Source organism: Vulpes lagopus, chromosome 5 (genome assembly GCF_018345385.1).
Source record: "Vulpes lagopus strain Blue_001 chromosome 5, ASM1834538v1, whole genome shotgun sequence".
Taxonomy (NCBI): domain Eukaryota; kingdom Metazoa; phylum Chordata; class Mammalia; order Carnivora; family Canidae; genus Vulpes; species Vulpes lagopus.
This window is the reverse complement of record NC_054828.1, coordinates 536693-555062: the sequence shown is the minus strand read 5'-3', so window position 1 is coordinate 555062 and position 18370 is coordinate 536693. Positions and strand designations below refer to the sequence as shown.

The 18370-nt window shown below is 47.8% G+C and overlaps 2 protein-coding genes across 2 annotated transcripts; one reads left to right on the top strand and one right to left on the bottom strand.

Moving 5' to 3' along the window:
* Window positions 1–2223: 2223 nt before the first annotated feature.
* KLHDC7B (kelch domain containing 7B) lies at window positions 2224–3666 on the top strand. The gene has a single exon (XM_041755209.1). The coding sequence runs from the start codon at window positions 2224–2226 to the stop codon at window positions 3664–3666; it is 1443 nt and encodes a 480-aa protein (XP_041611143.1).
* Window positions 3667–4902: 1236 nt separating this feature from the next.
* SYCE3 (synaptonemal complex central element protein 3) lies at window positions 4903–18141 on the bottom strand. Its single transcript, XM_041754231.1, has 2 exons — window positions 18033–18141; window positions 4903–5060 (listed from the first exon to the last, which is right to left on the bottom strand). The coding sequence occupies exons 1-2, from the start codon at window positions 18139–18141 to the stop codon at window positions 4903–4905; spliced, it is 267 nt and encodes an 88-aa protein (XP_041610165.1).
* Window positions 18142–18370: the final 229 nt, after the last annotated feature.

The window sequence follows — 18370 nt, the reverse complement described above, 5'->3', positions numbered from 1 at the left end:
AGTGGCTTTAGGCCTGCTCCCTCCCAGGCCCTCATGCATTCTGGGAGAGAACAGTGCAAGTCCCAGTCCACCCCCTCTCCCCCAGGTGACAGGAGGTGCACGTTGCGGGGCAGAGCTTAGCGAGAGGATGCGTGCCCTCCTCCGTCTGAGACAAGCCTGCAGGGTTGGCCCCACGGCCTGCGCCTCTCCTGTCCCCCCCCTCTCCCCCGCAGTGGAATGGGCTTCTTGGGTTTCTGGTAATCTCATCGGCTGCATCGTGTTGCTAAAGCTGCAGATAACATCTCCTGGTGGGTAACTCTGCCCCGACAGCCTGAGGCGCCCCGGTTCCAAGCTGGGACGCTGTGCAGGAGGCCTGGGGGTCGGAGGGTCCGCAGGCAGAGGCAGGTTGGCTGAGACGCAGGACAGTCCTAAGGATGATGGCACTTGCCGCTGGAACCTATGGGAAAGGAGGGGGCAGGTGGGCCCGGCGGGGTCCCTGAGCTCCCAGAGCGCCTGGACAGCATGCGGTCTCGGGGGGGCTCCCCCTGGCGCCACACAGAGTGAGGCCCCTCAGCAGGCGCCCCTCACCTGTGGGCAGCACGCACCATGACCCAGGGCGCCCCGGGGTCCGGGCTGGGCTGGGGCTGGGACACGGAGGATGACTGGGACGGGCCTGCGCTCATGCTGCTGGCACTGGCCGTGGTGGCGGCCACCGCACTCGCCCTGCACTGGTTTGGCTCTGGGCGGGAGCGGGAAGCTCCAGGACCCGCACCCACGACCCCCGCAGCCCAGCCTCAGCCTGGAAGACCAGGGCCAGCCCTGCCCCTGATGTCCCAGGTCGGCGACGGCCGCGGCTCGGGGCAGGGGGAGTCGGAGCCGCCAGGATGCAGCCAGGGGAGGCCGCCTGCAGCCGGGGCCTGGGACCAGACACTGCGGGAAGGGGGGGGTCTGGTCGCCACAGCAGCACCTCCACTCCAGACACCTGGCGAGGTGACCCGCGGAGGGGCCTCAGGACAGCAGCAAGGTAACACCCCTCGAGAAGCCCCCAGAGGTAAAGGAAGGGAGCCTCTCAGGCCGGGTGCTGCCCTCCAGGGTAGGAGCAGCGGAGGGGGGGCCTCTGGTCCCCTCCTGATACACTTCACCCCTCGGAGCCCCGGCAGGAGGATGGAAGGGCAAGTGGGGGCAGGTGGCGTCCCAGCCAAGGTGCCAACCAGCCAGGCCACAGCCCACACCGCAGAACAGGACCCCAACCCCCCGCGACAAGGTACGGGGCTGCCCGGCTCCCTGGAGAGGGGCCGCAGCCGCCGGCGGTGGTTGCCCGACCAGGGCTTGGGGGACAGAGACCCCTATTTCCCCAAGGTGCACCCTGCTCGGCAGGGCGCTGTGCTGAGCGTGTGGGACGCGGTGGATGCCGCCGGCTCCCTGGGGCCTGCTCTTCCCCCACAGGTGCCCCCTGCTCCTGCAGCTCACACCGTGCCCCTGGGGGGAGCGGCAGCCACAGGGCGCAGGGACCGCGGCCTCCCAGCAGCCCCAGGCTCTGCTCCGCAGTCTCAGGGACCCCCTGCCTCCGAGGAAGCCTGGCCCTGGGCGCAGACAGAGCTCCTGGGCCCCGGGAGCGTCAGCCAGGCCCCAGGCTCCAGGGGCCCGAGGCCAGCAGGGTCGTGGGGTGGACACCCACTCTTGCCTCGGGGACAGGGGACCCCGGACGCTGCCGAGGAGGGCAAGGTGGAGGCTCGGGGCTCAGGACACGGCTCCTTCTCTGGCCCAGGCCTGGGGGTGCAGAGCGGCGGGTGGGAGGCAGGGGGTCCCCCCACTCACAAATCCCCGGCCCTGCCACCCTCACCTTCCCCAACTCCTCCGACCTCCTCTCCCTCAGACTCTTTGTCCCTGAGAGTTGGCCAGTGTCCTGCGGAAGATGAAACTGCCAGTGTAGGGGCAGCCCCAGCCCAAACCCCAACCCCACCCCCAGCTGCAGCCCCAGCCCCATCCCCAGCCTCATCCCCAACCCCAAACCCAGTCCCAGCCCCAACCCCATGCGTAGCACCAACCTCAGCTGCAGCCCCAGCGCCAAACTCATCCCCAACCCTAACCCCAGCCCCAGTCCTAACCCCAGGCCCAGCAGAGGACCCCCCATTCCTTGCCCCCAATAGTGGGCCGGGGCCAACGCCCCAGGAGCACAGGGTGGCTCTCTGCAAGGACAAGCAGGAGGGGCAGCTCTCAAGCAGCTGGGCAAACCTTATTTCCATGGTTCTTAGGAGTCACCCTTTCCCCAGCCAGGAGAGACACCAAGGGAGGGCCCCAAGGGCAGCTCCCCGGGTCCCCAGGGATCCCAGCCCTGGCAAGGCCCCTGAGGACAGAGAGTGTTCTGCCCCCGAAGGGGCGGCCCTCAGCCCGGTGGTCACGGATAGCTCCTCAGATGTGGGCGCGGGGTCCCCGGGGGGTGTGGGGGGCGCAGGTGCCGGGGTCGCAGGGAGCCCTGAGCCTGACGCCAGCAAGGCGGTGGCGGTGTTCCCCGGGTGGCGGGGCGGGGCCCCGGGCGGCGAGGCGCGCGCTGCAGGCAGGGGGGCGGTGTTGGGGGCCCCGACGCGCCCGGGTCCGGGGAGCTGGGAGGCTGGGGGGCCGGGGCGGGACCCCTACGCCCTGCTGAGCGACGACCTGCTGCGCGTGCTGGGGGACGCCGCCCTGTACCGGCGGCTGAGCGGCGCGGCCCGCGAGCGCATCCTGAGGCTCCGCACGGGGCGCGGCCAGGCCGTGCTGGGGGTGCTGGTGCTGCCCGGCCCCTACCAGGGCGGCGGGACGCGCGGCGGGGGCGCGGGCGCGGGCGCGGGGGCGGAGGCGGAGGCGGAGGCAGCCGCCCGGCCGCACCTGCACGTGCTCGACCCGTGCGAGAACACCTGGCGGGCGCTGACGCCGGTGCCGGCCGAGGCCCCGCTGCGCGGCTGCGCGCTGTGCACGATGCACAACTACCTGTTCCTGGCGGGGGGCGTGCGAGGCTCGGGCGCCGCGGCCGCCTGCTCCGACCAGGTGTTCTGCTACAACCCGCTGACCGACGTGTGGAGCCAGGTGCGGCCCATGCGGCAGGCGCGCGCGCAGCTCAAGCTGGTGGCCCTGGACGGGCTGCTGTACGCCATCGGCGGCGAGTGTCTGCGCAGCGTGGAGCGCTACGACCCGCGCACGGATGCCTGGACGCCGCGCGCGCCCCTCCCCGCGGGCTCCTTCCCGGTGGCGCACGAGGCCGTGGCCTGCCGCGGGGACATCTACGTGACCGGCGGCCACCTCTCCTACCGCCTGCTCAGGTACAGCCCCGGGAAGGACGCGTGGGACGAGTGTCCCTACAGCGCCAGCCACCGGCGCTGCAGCGACATGGTGGCCCTGGGCGGCTTCCTGTACCGCTTCGACCTGCTGCGCGGCGTGGGCGCCGCCGTCCTGCGCTACAACACGGTGACGGGCTCCTGGAGCCGCGCCGCGCCCCTGCCGCTGCCCACCCCCGCCCCGCTGCACTGCGCCGCGCTGGGCGACACCATCTACTGCCTCAACCGCCAGGTCACCGCCACCTTCACGGTGTCTGAGGGGACCGCGCAGTTCCAGGCCCGGGAGCTACAGCCCTTTCCCCTGGGGAGCAGGGGAGTCCTCTGCCCCTTCGTGCTGACCCTGCCCGCCGCGCACCCCCTGCAGACTGCGCTCTGAGCGGCTGCCCCCGAGACCCCGGCCGCCCACGGTGGCGGGGATCCAGAACTCTCTGCCGGGGCTTCTGGGACAACCTCGCTTTTCTGTTAGGATAAGGCTGCTGATCCCCTGCATCGCCCCCAACAGAGGCTTCTCCCCTGGGGCTCAGGCTCCTTGCTCCCGGGAGCCGCTTCCCACCTGCCCACCCAGCGCAGTCCACTCCTTAGGACTTGGTCCCACAGCACCCCCGGCCTGGGAAGAAGGCCTGGCTGCGGGCTGCGGGGCCTCCAAGCCGGGGACTGATGTGGCCCTAAGGACCAGGACTTGGCCTGTGGAGGAAGAGGTGGCTGGAAACACAGTCACATCCCTGTGTGTTGTCCTGAGCGAGCGCTTCAAGCTGGGCAGGGTGTCTATGAGGGAGTGGGAAGGGGGACAAGGGATGGAGAAGTCCCCCGGAAATGTCCTCGCCTGTCAGGCCTCAGGAGCCTGTTTGGCTCTTCTGGGAACTCTGGAGCCCTCCTTTGTCCGACTGGTCCCCAAGGCCTAGAACCTTGTCTCTGGAACCACTCTGCCGCCTTTAGGCCCTGCCAGGCCTGGCCAGGACCCCTTGGGCTCACACCCCTGGGGGGGGTCCCTCCCACCTGCTCTGCCCTGGAAGCCAGCCTCACCTCCCACCAACGCCGGTTTTTACACGAGGCCCAGCTTCTCCCGAGCTCTTTCCCGTGAGCCACAGACCTCGACGTTACCTTCATTCTTCTCCTCTGTGAAATGGGGATAACGACCATCTGTCACTCAGGAGACTTGTGAGAACATACGGTCACATTTGTGAGCACCTCGGACAGTGCCCAGGATGAATGAATGATGTTGCCCTTTACCTATTTTGGAATCCACCACAGGAAGGCAAATAAATCTGACTGACTACTGCTGCCCGTCCCACCGTCTGACCTGGTTTGTCCCTATCCAGCCCCATTTTTGCTTTTTATTCTGCTCGGTGCTGCTGGCACTAAATATATTTAATTCATTGAAGGCATCTGCATCTTATAATTCTCATTTTTTGTTTGCAAGGTTTGGAAAGCTGCTGGGTAGGACAGAAAGGGGTCCTCGGTTGTCCTTAAAAATAAGTTTATTGAGAAACAAGTACTATTCATACAGCTATATATTTCGGTTGCTGTTGCTCTGCCAGCAGAGGAGGCTCTGTGCCCCAGGGCCCCTCCGCTCCGGCAGACGGCAGCGTGGCGGCCGTGGGTGGGCAGGGGCCTATTGTTTGTGCTTGGTCTCATTGAGCAGCTCTTGCCAGTTCTTCTCCATCTCCTCCTTGCAGTTGAGGAAGGCATCCTCCAGTCGGCGCATGGACTCTGCCAGCGTGGGGTTGGTGCGCATCACCACCATGTCGTAGGCCATCCATGTGGCTTGCACTGCAACAACCAGACAGGCCCCGATGAGGCCACAGGGTAGGGCTGTGGCTCAGAGCGCCCCAAGGAGGCCCAGATGCCTCCAACCATGCCAAGCATCCCAGGGACCAGATCCCAGTGAGTTACCCAGTTATGCTAAGGAGGGAAGGCTGGTAGGCTCCATGTTACAGGGTTCATAAAAACCCCTATTAAAACTTCTCTCTACGCAGAGCAGTACTGAAAGTTCCCTGACTTCACACAAGTCTTAACTTCTGGATACATCAGCCCATGACATTAAGGCTGGAGGCCAGTCTAATATAAAATATTAGGAAAACTTAGAGCAAACCTAAGTCCTTACCCATCTGCAGTTCACAGCCAGTGGTTGCAGGCTGAACCCCGAGGAGGCATACTGCTGATCCAAGCTCATGTAGGGGGCCTACTACTCTTACTCCAGCAAGGCCCTGAGCCTCATGTTACCTTATGCATAGTGGCCTGGGGCACCTGCCCACTTCTATCTGGGTGCCTCTGCGCTTTCATCAAGGCCAGTTCAGGGGCTCCTCCTTTTGGGAAGGTTTGCTGCATCCCATGTTAGATGTCATTTGGTGCTCACCCCTGCACTGAGTTTCTTTTCTTTTTTTTAAATACTTATTTATTTATTCATTTAGAGAGAGAGAGAGAGAGAGAGAGAGAGAGGCAGAGACACAGGCAGAGGGAGAAGCAGGCTCCATGCAGGGAGCCCCACGCAGGACGCGATCCCAGGTCTCCAGGATCACACCCTGGGCCGCAGGCGGCACTAAGCCGCTACACCATCAGGGCTGCCCTGCACTGAGTTTCTTGCTGTTTCTCATTGAGAGCAGCTCAAGGTCAATGTCCCCTAGGCCTATAGGTAAACACATGCTTCTCTTATGAATTCAATGGAAGTGTACAGAAATCCCACCTCTCTATAGCACTCACCTCACCGGTGTGGTTCCACCCTCCATAATTACAAGGAACAAGGGGATCTCCCTCCTGCATGACGTGAACCACTGTCCAAACATCACCCCCTTAAAACTCCTCTTTGCTGGACTAAAACATAGTGGACACTTTGGAAAACTATGTCTTCAAGAAAATTCACCAGAGAAGGATTGGCAGGAAGAGTAATAACAATTACACATGAATATCTACACACAATCAAGGTCAGCAGCGTGACAGGCTTGACGTCTTACATGAAGTAATATCTGTTTGGTTAGGGAAAAATTCTTAGAAAAACTATGTGCAGTATCTCAGCAGATAGAGGGCAGATAGCTATACAGCCTGTGCAGGAAATCTTGCACTTTCGGGTGCATGGGAGTCACTTGGGACACCTGAATGTAGATCACTGGCCCCTCCACAACTCAGATTCTTTTTTAGCAGGTTGGGAATGGCGCCCAGGAACCTATTTCTTAGTACGTAGACCACCTGGACAGCAGGTAGAACATGCACGTGGGAGTCAGAGCAGTCTGCTTCTGGGCTCTCCACTTGCTATGCATGTGGTCAGGAACAAGTGACTTAAATTTACTAACCTCATTTGTAAAGGACAATGTCCCAGTCTCACAGCTTGCTACGAAGATTAAATGGATGATATATGTTAATTGCCTAGGACATATTAGAGTGTTCAAGACAGGACAAACTCTTACTAAAAGTGAATAATTGAGATATTCGGCAAAGGGTTAGGGTGAGTAAGAAATAAGAATTCAGGAGGAAAAAAGAGCTTGAAGAAATGAATCTCATGTGGTACCACATGGCAGGTGGAATTCTACCTCTGAGTTTCCTAAGGCCAAAGCAGAGGAAACATGCCCAGGTTCAAGACTCAGTGACCATAAAATAAAAGCAAACCTAGTAAGACACTTTTATCCTATGGAAAAATTTTCCTATAGGCATATTTTTTGAGAAGTACATAATATTAGTTGAAAATGCCCTTGTCAACATTCCTACTTTATTATTTTATTTTATTATTTTTTAAATATTTATTTATTCATGAGAGACACACACAGAGAGGCAGAGACACAGGCAGAGGGAGAAGCAGGCTCCCTGCAGGGAGCCCGACATGGGACTCAATCCCAGGACCCCGGGGTTACGACCTGAGCCAGAGGCAGACACTCAACTGCTGAGGCACCCAGGTGCCCCTATAAATCTTTTTTTTTTAAAATAAAAAATTTATATTTTATTTCAATAACTTTATAGGTCTACCCTTCACATTCAGGCTAGTTAATTGGTTACTTATTTATTTAAAAGATCTTATTTATTTATTTGAGAGAGTGTGTGGGAGGGAGAGGGAGGGAGGATCTGAAGCAGACTCCTTGTTGAGTGGATCCCACGATTGTGAGCCCACAATCTGAGGCAATACTAAGAGTTGTCCACTTAACTAACTGAGCCACCCAGGAGACCCTGGTTATTTATTTAGTTACTTAAAGATTTTATTTATTTATTTATTTATTTATTTATTTATTTATTTATTTTTATTTATTTATATTTTTAAAGATTTATTTATTCATGAAAGACACACAGAGAGAGGCAGAGACACAGGCAGAGGGAGAAGGAGGCTCATGCAGGGAGCCCGATGCAGGACTCGATTGCAGGACCCCAGGATCACGCCCTGGGCTGAAGGCGGCGCTAAACCTCTAAGCCACCCGGGCTGCCCTGGTTATTTTTAAGTAAGCTCTACGCCCAGCATGGGGCTTGAACTCACGGCCCCAGAATCAAGAGTTATATACTCTACTGCCCGAGCCGGCCAGGCGGCCCACCAGGGTCCATGTTGTTAACTGCCTACGGTATGCTGCTTCTTATGGACCACGAGAATAAACCCAAAAGACTAACAAGGATATGAAGACAGTTTGGAACTCAACTGAAAGAGATTTTCATAATACAGTTGAGTTTAAAAAGTAAGGAAGAGGTTGGAGATATAATGCAATATAGTTTACATAACTTAAAAATATATGCATAAAACAAAGGTACAGAATTTACAAAAATGTATAGAAAAGGGATAAACAAAAAGAGAAATGGAAATTAAAAAAGGTAAACAGATAAGTGAAGATTGTTATTTGGATCAGTGATGATAACAGTGTGAACTGAGGAATAAGCCAACCCCTCTGCCAGAGAACCGTAAGAAAAACAGATCAGCAGGCATGTCTGGGTGGCTCAACGGTGGAACCTCTGCCTTCAGTCCAGGTCATGATCCTGAGGTCCTGGGATCGAGTGCCGCATCGGGCTCCCCACAGGGGAGCTGCTCCTCCCTCTGCCTGTCTCTCTCTCTCTCTCTGTGTCTCATGAATAAATACATAAAATCTTTTTTTTTAAAGGACAAACAAAACCAAAATCATTAGAAAACAACAAATGAAGGAGCCACTATAGTAGAGAGGGGATTATCTATGATCTATTATCAATTACAAATTGAAAAACACCCACACATTTTTGTCACTGTGCCATGCAGGCAGGTACCAAAGGAAGCAATCATATTCCAATGCCTATTTCACTGTTAGCACTGTTGTAGGCAAGGAAGATGTCAAGAAGCTTAAGACACATGCTTTCTTAAAATGCACAAAAAGTCAGGGAGCTAAGACACATTCATCCATTCAAAAATGATTAAACAAAAAAAAAATAAAAAAAAATAAAAACAAAAATGATTAAACACTCGGTATGCGTCAGCACCTGTTTACGTTCTAGGGACAGAGCAAGGAGAAAAAATGTCAAAAATCTTGCTCTCATGACTATTTTATAATAAACAACAGTAAGTAAACTTAGTATGTTAAAAGGAAATAAGTACTAAGGAGAAAAATAAATCAGTGAAGGAAGGGTGGGAGTGGCAGGGAGATGGGGTCTGATCTGCAATTTCAGGAAGGACGCTCAGCAAACACTTCACTGAGAAAGTGACATTTGAGTTACCTTTTGATGGGGACGCCTGGGTGGCTCAGTTGGTTAAGCGTCTGCCTTGGGCTCAGGTCAAGACCCAGGAGCCCCAGGACTGAGCCCCAGGACCCATTAAGCCCCAGGATCAATCCAGCCCCAAGGCAGCTCCCCGCTCAGCGGGAGTCTGCTTCTCCCTCTGCCCTTCCCTGTTTGTGTTCTTTCTCTCAAATAAATAAAATCTTTAAATTACCTTTTGATGAAGTTCCTAATGTTAATGTAGCTCAATTTATCAATCTTTTATTTTGTGTTTAGCATTTTGCCTCTTGTTTAGGAAATTCAACCTCACCCCCAAAGTCACAAGATACTCGTCCCTATTTTCTTCCCAAGTTTTACACTTATTTTTGACACTTAAGTTTTCATCATTCTGAAGCTATTGTGTGTATACGTGGGTAGGAATCCATTTTTAATTTTTATTCTTATGGATAACCGATTTCTCCAGCTTGGTTATACAACAGTCCCTTCTTTCCTCCACTGATCTGCCATTTCACCTGTTATATATAAAAATTCGTGTGTGTGTGTTTATGAGAGTGTGTGTTGTGTGTGTACATGTGTGTATGAGACTGTCAGGTGTGCATCTATGTGTGTGCACGTATGTGTGTCTGTTTCTGGGCTCTCTGGTGTATCTGTTGCTCAACTTGTCTGAAACCACTTTAAAGCCTAGGATGACACACCGATTGCTTTACGTCCTTCTCTTGATAAATGTCACTAGCTCCATTTATTTGATCTTTAGGATCTGTTAGTTAAGTTTTATAACTTTCTGCATACAGGCCTTGTACATTTTTTGTTAAATTTCTTCCAGGGGAATTCACAGATGTGAGCACAAGCCGGTGTGGGTGTGTTACTGTAAATGCCTTTAGGGCACCCCGGGTGGCTCAGCGGTTTGGTGCCTGCCTTCAGCCTGGGGCCTGATCCTGATGAGTCCCACATTGGGCTCCCTGCAGGGAGCCTGCTTCTCCCCCTGCCTATGTCTCTGCCTCTCTCTCTCTGTCTCTCTGTGCCTTTCATGAATGGATGAATGAAATCTTAAAAAAAGAGAGAGAGAGAGAGAGAAAGAGAGAGACAAGAGTTAACTGCATTTTTACATACCAGCAACAAAGAATTAGAGCACATTTTAAAAAATATTTTATTTATTTATTAAATAAATATGCAGTTAACTCTTGTGTAGTGATCTTACACGCAGCCACCTTGCTAAGCTTTATTATTTCCAATAGTGTAGGTTTTAGATGCTCGACATAAATGTGGTAGCCAGGCTCCAAGGTATTCTGGTAGTCCCTGTGTTCCGGTGATCACATCCTTCTATAGTTCTCTCTCACATCATACTACAGTAGGCCTGCATGATGATTTAACTATGGCACAAGTGATGGCATGTCACTTCTAACATTAGCTTGTAAAAGATGGTACCTTCTGTCCTGGGCTGCTTCATGTATATGCATGTATAGTATTATACTCTATCATACATATTATAGTGCACATAGTCGCTCTAGGGGAAGTCATGTCATCACCAGCCCTACGATGAGGCCAAACAGAAAGCCTCCTGCCAACAGCTACATGAGCTTGGAAGGAGATTCTCCAGCCTCTAGTCAAATACCTGGAGACTGAAACCATGGCCAGTTTGAGTGCAAACCTATCAAAAATGTATCCAGAACCACCCAGTTAAGCTGTTCCCACATTCCTGATCTTCAGAAGCTGTGTGATAATAAACGTTTAAGTCACAAAATTTGGGTTAACTTATGCAGCAGTAGATAACTAGAATAGATCTTAGTACCAGAGCATGATGCAACAAACCCTACGATGTAGGAGGAGCTTTGGAATATTTCAGTGGATGGAAGCTAGAAAAGCTGCAAGGATTTTGAGGAAAGTATTAGCACAAGGTTAAAGTGCCTTGAACACCCTGTTCATTGGGTTTTGGAGTTTGAAAAGTCTGCCAATAAGGATTTACAGAGAAGTAAGGGAGCTCTTATTGGAAGCTAAAGATGGCAGACAACTTAGCCACACTGTCATAGGAAGTAACGTGGAAGGGAGAACATGTACTTCATGAACTATTCAGGATTTACCTATATGCTTAACATTTTATTTGTTTTCCATTGCCTTCTGCATTTTGGACCTTCCTTCTGAGATCATATTCCCCTGACTTAAGTAAAAATTTTAGTAGTTTCTTTAAGGCAGGTGTCTTTGTGACAAATATTATCAGTTTTTGTTCATTTGCAAATGTCTTTATTTTTCCCTCATTATTGAAAGATAACTTTGCTGGATGCATAATTTTGAGTCAATAGTGTTTTTATGACACTTAGGTATTATTCCACTGATTTCTGGTTCTCATGATTACTGCTGAGAATTCCACTCCAGTTGTCACTCCTCAATAGGTTTCTCTCTGCTTTCCTACAGTTTTTCTCTTTGTCTTTGGTGTTCTGAAGTTTTGCTATTATGTATCTACATATGGGTATCATTTTATTTTGCTCAAGAGGTGTTCTATTTATTGGATCTATGATTCAATTTTTCATCAGTTCTGGAAAATTCACAGACATTATATTATTAGATAGTGTTATTGTTCCATTGTCTTTAATGTCTTTTTTTTTTTTCTGTGCTCCCAATTAGATATAGGTTAGGATTTCTTGGTCCATATCACAAGTCTCTTCCTCTCTTCATACTTTTACTTTCTTTATCTCTTCTTGATGCATTATACTCCAACTGATTATCTCTTCAAGTGTTGTTGATTTCTTTTTTACGTTACAATTTTACTTTTCCTTTTGAGAGGCTCTATTTTTTTATTTTTAAAGATTTTAAAAAATATTTTATTTATTTATTTATGAGAGACATAGAGAGAGAGAGAGAGGCAGAGATACAGGCAGAGGGAGAAGCAGGCTCCATGCAGGGAGCCCAATGCGGGACTCAATCCCGGTTCTCCAGGATCCTGCCCTGGGCTGAAGGCAGCACTAAACCGCCAGGCCATGGCCTCTGCCATGAGAGGCTCTATTTTAAAAAAATCTGTCTATTCTCCAATTTCTTTTATGCTCATTTCTGTACTTGCATCTTTACCCCTTTTATATATAACTATTTACACTCTGCATCTGACATCCTCTATAGCCTGTGACCATATATGTGACTCTTGTTTCTTGTGAGTGGATTTTCACTCACAGTGGCTCATCATTTCATGTATTTGGCAAGTAGCTATGCTCACCACTATACCACCAACTCTGTATTTGGTAATATTTATCTGTGAGACCATTGCTGAGGTAGCTTTCAATCTCCTCCACACTGCTATAGGATCTTTCTAAAACATCTATCTCTTTATGTTATTCCCCAGTTAGCCTCTTCAATATTTCCCAGTTGACTACAGAATGACTTCTTAGTGTGGTACAGTCTTTCATGATCCGACCCCAAATGATTCATTGAGATTTATTCTCTACAACTTCCACTTGTAGTTTATTTTGCGGTAGTTGAATCTTAAATCCAATGGACTTGCTTTTTTATTTTTCTTCTTTCTTTCTTTCTTTTTCTTTCTTTCTTTCTTTCTTTCTTTCTTTCTTTCTTTCTTTCTTTTCTTTCTTTCTCTTTCTTTCTTTTTTTTTGAGTGTGTGAGTGGCGGGGAGGGGCAGAGGGAGAGAGAGAATCTTAAGTAGGCTCCATGCCCAGTGCAGAGCCCAAATCAAGGCCTGATCTCATGACCCTGAGATCACGACCTGAGCTGAAATCAAGAGTCGGACACTTAACCAGCTGAGCCACCCGGGCGCCCCTCCAACCACCTTTCTTTCTTCTAATTTTGTTCCTTGGCACACATTGTTCTTTCTGTCTGAAAACCTTGCCCATCACCTGTCTATCTGGGAATCTCCTAACAACTCCTGTTTCAGAGAAATGCTCCATGCCTTCTCTTAAAAATTTCCATAATTTACCAGATAGATTTCAGTCATCTATTCCAAATCCCATTGGAACTTTACTTATTATCCTTTTATTATAGAAATTAATATAGTATACTGCATTTATATGTCTATGTATTTATTTCATTAGACTATAAGCAAATTACATACAGGGCTTAGCGTGCGTTCATTCAGGAACTACTTGAATGAATGAATGAATGAATGAATGAATGAATACATGGTGCTTTAACTCTGACTCCAAGTCTTGATTTTTCTTTGAGCTCTAGGATTATATTTTTCCAGTTTTTTTTTTTTTTTACAGATTTTATTTATTCATTCATGAGAGACACACATACACACAGAGAGAGGCCCAGACACAGGCAGAAGGAGAAGCAGGCTCCATGTAGGGAGCCTGATGTGGGACTTGATCCTGGGTCTTCAGGATCACACCCTGGGCTGCAGGCAGTGCTAAACCCCTGCGCCACTGGGGCTGCCCTGATCCCTTATTTTAAACGAGGCTCCCTTTCTGGCCATCTAATAGTACCACATTAAACTATTCAATCTTAAGTACGCATCAAAAGTAATTACTTTTTAGTTATATTTCTTCCTTCCATGACCATCAGCTTTAGGAACAGGGACCCCCTAACAATACTGCTGCAGGGCTGTATGCTGGGCAAAGGGAAATAATCAGATCTTGTGGGGAATTATTGGACAATGGCTCTGAATTGATACTAATTTCTGGAGACCCAGAATATCACTACCAGTCAGTAGAGTGATCTATCCAGTCAGAATAGGGGCTTAGGGGAGGTCAGGTTGTCCACGGAGCTCTAGCTCAGGTCTGTCTCACAGAGGCTCAGTGGTTTTTGAGCACACTGTTCCAGTATGTATAATTGAAATAGATCACTTGGCAATTGGGAGGATTCCCACATTTATTCCCTGATTCATGGAGGGAGGGCTATTACGGTAGGGAAGGCCAAGTGGAACCACTAGAACTGCCTCTCCCCATGAAAGCAGTAACCAAAAGCAACACTGCATTCCTGGAGAGGTAGAGATTAGTGTCACCAGTAAGGATTTGAAAGATGCAGGGGGTAATTCTCTCCACATTCCCATTCAATTTGCTAATTTGGCCTGTACAGAAGACAGATCTTGGAGAATGCAGTGGATTACTGTAAACTCAGTCAGGTGGTGGCTCCAATTGTAGCTGCTATTCTAGATGAAGTTTTGTTGCTTGAGCAGATTAACACATCCTCTGCTATCTGATACGCAGCTATTGATCTGGCATTTTTTTTTCCTCCATACTTATTAGTAAAGGCCACCAGAAGCAGTTTGTTTTCTGCTGACAAGGCTAACAACACATCTTCACTATCCTAACTCAAGTATATCAACTCATTATAGCTCTATGCCGTAATTTAGTGGACAGGGGCCTTTAATGCTATTCTCTTCCAGGACATCAAGCAGGTCCATTACATTGATGATAGTAAACTGATTGGACATGCTGAGCAAAAGAAGCCAAACACAAGAATATATACTGTGTGAGTCCATTTATATGAAACTCTAGGCAATTATATCATTTGTTGCCTGGTCCTGGGGAGGGGCAGAAGAAAAACTTTTGGAGTGACATAAATATTCTGTATTTTGACAGTCATGTTGGTTACACTGGTGTATACACTTGGCAAAACTCAGTGAACTGCACACTTAAAATGTGTTTATTTTATTGTTTGTAAATTATACCTAAATAAAGGTGACAACAATAAAAAACAAGAACATGATTTATCAGTTCTTAGGGGTTGCAGTAAAAATATCTAGAAATAAATCCATAGCCTCAAATGTTTTCATGACTTATAAAGGAATAAAAGTGAATGAACAAAGCATTTGATGCAAAGGTTTAATAAAACAATTTAAAAAATTAGGGAAGGCAGAAGGAAAAAGCCCAGAAATCCAATTAAGTTCAAATATGGAAAAATAAATACATATTGAGATGCTTTCTTGGCCCAAATGCCCTTCTCTGAGAATTTGTCTTCATCCACAAGACCTATAGATGGGCTGAGCTTTAACTTCCATGTTATCACCCATGTGGCTTAGTCCAACCTGGCTATGAACGATGTATACTACTGCATATGCATACTTTTCAGCATTTAAAAGTAATAGATTGGATGTACACACAGCATCTTGGAAAGAGCTGACATATATAGTTCTGAATTAAAAACATAGCACGAGACATATAACACAATACTATTGATAAAAATGTAAAATAAATTTATAAAATACCAAAATACATTTCATAAGAACAGACAGACAAAAAAGTACATGTTAGAATTGTTGCCTATGGGAGAGAGGAAAGGGAATGGGTTATGGGAATAAGAGAATAAATAAAAAATTAAACTAGAGGGGTCCCTCATGGGCCAATGATCATAACGTATCATGAACTGAGGGGTATGATAAAATTAGTGTTCAACATCTGAGAGTAAAAACAGAGACGCCTGGGTGGCTCAGCAGTTGGGTTCCTGCTTTCGGCTCAGGTCGTGATCCCGGGATCTGGGATCTGGAATCAAGTCCCACATCGGGCTCCCGTGAGGAGCCTGCTTCTCCCTCTGCCTGTGTCTCTGCCTCTCTCTCTCAGTCTGTGTATCTCATGAATAAATAAATAAATCTTAAAAACAACAACAAAAAACGAACAATCTTTTTTTTTTTTTTTTTTTTTAACGAACAATCTTTTCTTCAACAGCACGGTCAGGGACTAGAGGAATAGTCTGAAGGAACCAATAGAAAATAAAATGGAAAATAACAAAGCAATAAAACAGATTACAGAGCTGATGATAAAGAAGACAATACAAAAAGAAATGTATATAATATGGATAATTGGAATTTCTGAAGAAGTAAATCAAAGAAATAGTACAAACAATAGCCCAAGGGGCACCTGGGTGTCTCAGTCAAGCATCTGTCTTCAGCTCAGGTCATGTTCTCAGGGTCCTGGGATGGAGCCCTGTGTCAGGCTCCCTGCTCAGCAAGGAGTCTGCTTCTCCCTCTGCCCCTTACTCCACTCCTGCTCTCTCTTGCTCACTCTCTCCCTCTCAAATAAATAAAGTCTTTAAGAAAAAAAAAGTATCTCAAGATATGATACGTGAAAAAGTTCTTATAAAAAATACTAAAAAGGGTGCACAGGTGGCTCAGTCAGTTAAGCATCTAATTCTTGATTTCATCTCAGGTCATGATCTCAGGGTTGTGAGATCGAGCTCTCCATCTGGCTCACACTAAGCATGGAGCCTGCTTAAGATTCTCTCTCTCCTTCTCCCTCTGCCCCCACCCCTCGCTTGTGTGTGCATGCTCTCTCTCTCTCTCTCTCAAAAAAAAAAAAAAAAAAAGGGAAAACTAAAGTCTACAGCTGTAGAGGTCTAATGTATCCCAGGAAAAGCATTAGAGATTATTAACACCAAACTTATGTTGGTGAAGTACAGAACTTCCAAAATAAAGAATCTTAGAGGCAAAAGAAGTCAGTCACTTTTAGGAGAAAACACAGAGCAGGCCCCACACACTATTCCAAGGAGCTACAAAATGCTGAAACATCCTCTAAGTTGTAAAGAAAATAATAATCTAACCAAATTACCATCCAGTTATAAACGGAGACATATTCTTTTTTAAAAATTTTATTTTTAAGTAATCCCATACCCAACTTGGGACCCAAACCTACATTCCCAAGATCAAGAGTCATATACTCTATGGACTGAGCCAGCCAGCTGCCCCTGAATGTAGACATATTATTAAGCCTTTGCAAATTCAAGGAATATGATATCCATAGCTATAGTTCTTAGGTTTAAATATTTGAACTATTTGAATTTATTTACAATGTTACTATAAATCTCAACAACTATAAGAATTATGATTCAAGAACAGAATGTAAGTGTAAATATTACTAAAATAAATGTTATTTGTACTTGATAACGAACAAACACTAGTATAATGAATGGCAGTTGTGCCTTAGTTTCTTTATCTGTAAAACAGGAATAGTAAAAATCTCTATATCTCATAAAAATGTTGTGAGGATTAAATGAACTCTTTCATGTAAAGTGCTTAGAACAGCATCTAGTATTTAATAAATACTGAATGTTACTGATTAGTATTATTAGACCCTAAACAAAGATAAATGAAATAGCTGAAGAAATAACATGAGTTTCTTTAATATTTTCCCACAAACTTCCTTAATTTTGGAACAATCTTATAGAAGTTAATGTATTTTTTTTTATGGTGAAGGAATATTGTTTAAAGAATTTCTTCAAAAAAAATAAATGAAAAAATAAAGAATTTCTTCAGTTTCACTTCCATTTAAATTCTTAAGTAAAATCAAGGGGAAATGAGGGGTGCCTGGCTAGCTCAGTTGGTAGAGCATGTGACTCTTGATCTCAGGGTTAAGAGTTCAAGCCCCACATTGGTTGTAGAGATTACTTAAAAATAAAAGCTTAAAAAATAGAGAAGTAAATTATGATTGTGTTACTACCATGGCTGTTTATCAATTAGTGGAAACATGTTGAATAACAGACTAATATTCTTTTCCCAAAATGGAGAGATTTGTTCAAGTCCATTGCCGACTTTATTCCACTGAGCTGACTGTACCTCCCACTTCAGCACCTCATCAGTCTTAGCACTATTACTCTGAATTCTTTATTTAAACAATTCATAGAATGTTCAATTCTGTTCACAGGTATTATAGTAACACTGTCATTTGCTGAGTCCTTGAGCTTGGGTCTGGTACCGTGCCCAGTGACAAAAAAGAAATCACTATTCTGCCCTCAGGAAGGTAAGAGTCCAGTTGCAGAAATAAGATACAGACACACAGGGGATCCCTGGGTGGCGCAGCGGTTTGGCGCCTGCCTTTGGCCCAGGGCGCGATCCTGGAGACCCGGGATCGAATCCCACATCAGGCTCCCGGCGCATGGAGCCTGCTTCTCCCTCTGCCTGTGTCTCTGCCTCTCTCTCTTTCTCTCTGTATGACTATCATAAATAAATAAAATTAAAAAAAAAAAAAAAGATACAGACACACATAAAGTAACCAGAAAATACTTCAAGGCATTAAATATAGTGGTAGTGTCTGTTTTGTGGTACAGAAGTTACATGGTCTAGAAGTTGAGAGGTGGTCAAGGAAGGCCTTGTTAAGGCAGTTGACTTGAGCTCAGAAGTGGGGGAAGAATTTGAGCTACTGGAAATAAGGGGGGAAACCTCCTACCTGAGATCTTCTCCATCTCTTCCAGTAGCTTTTCCAAGTCTTTATTCAGGTCTGACAGCATTTTCAACATGTTGTCATAGTTTCTTTCTCCAGGTTCAGAATCAGCCATCTAGGCAGTACACAGAAAGAAGACTCGGTGAGACAGACCGACTCTGATTCCAGCTCTATTATGCACACTTAGCTCAAGCCAGAACCCTGAGGTCGTCTTTAATTCCTCCTTATCTTGTTTTTCTGACCTAAGGGGTCACTGAAACTTACTCGTTTTATTTGTTTGTGGAATATTTACTCATCTATGGGTCAAGAAGGCCCAGTGCTTGGGAGTCACCAGTGAACTGAAC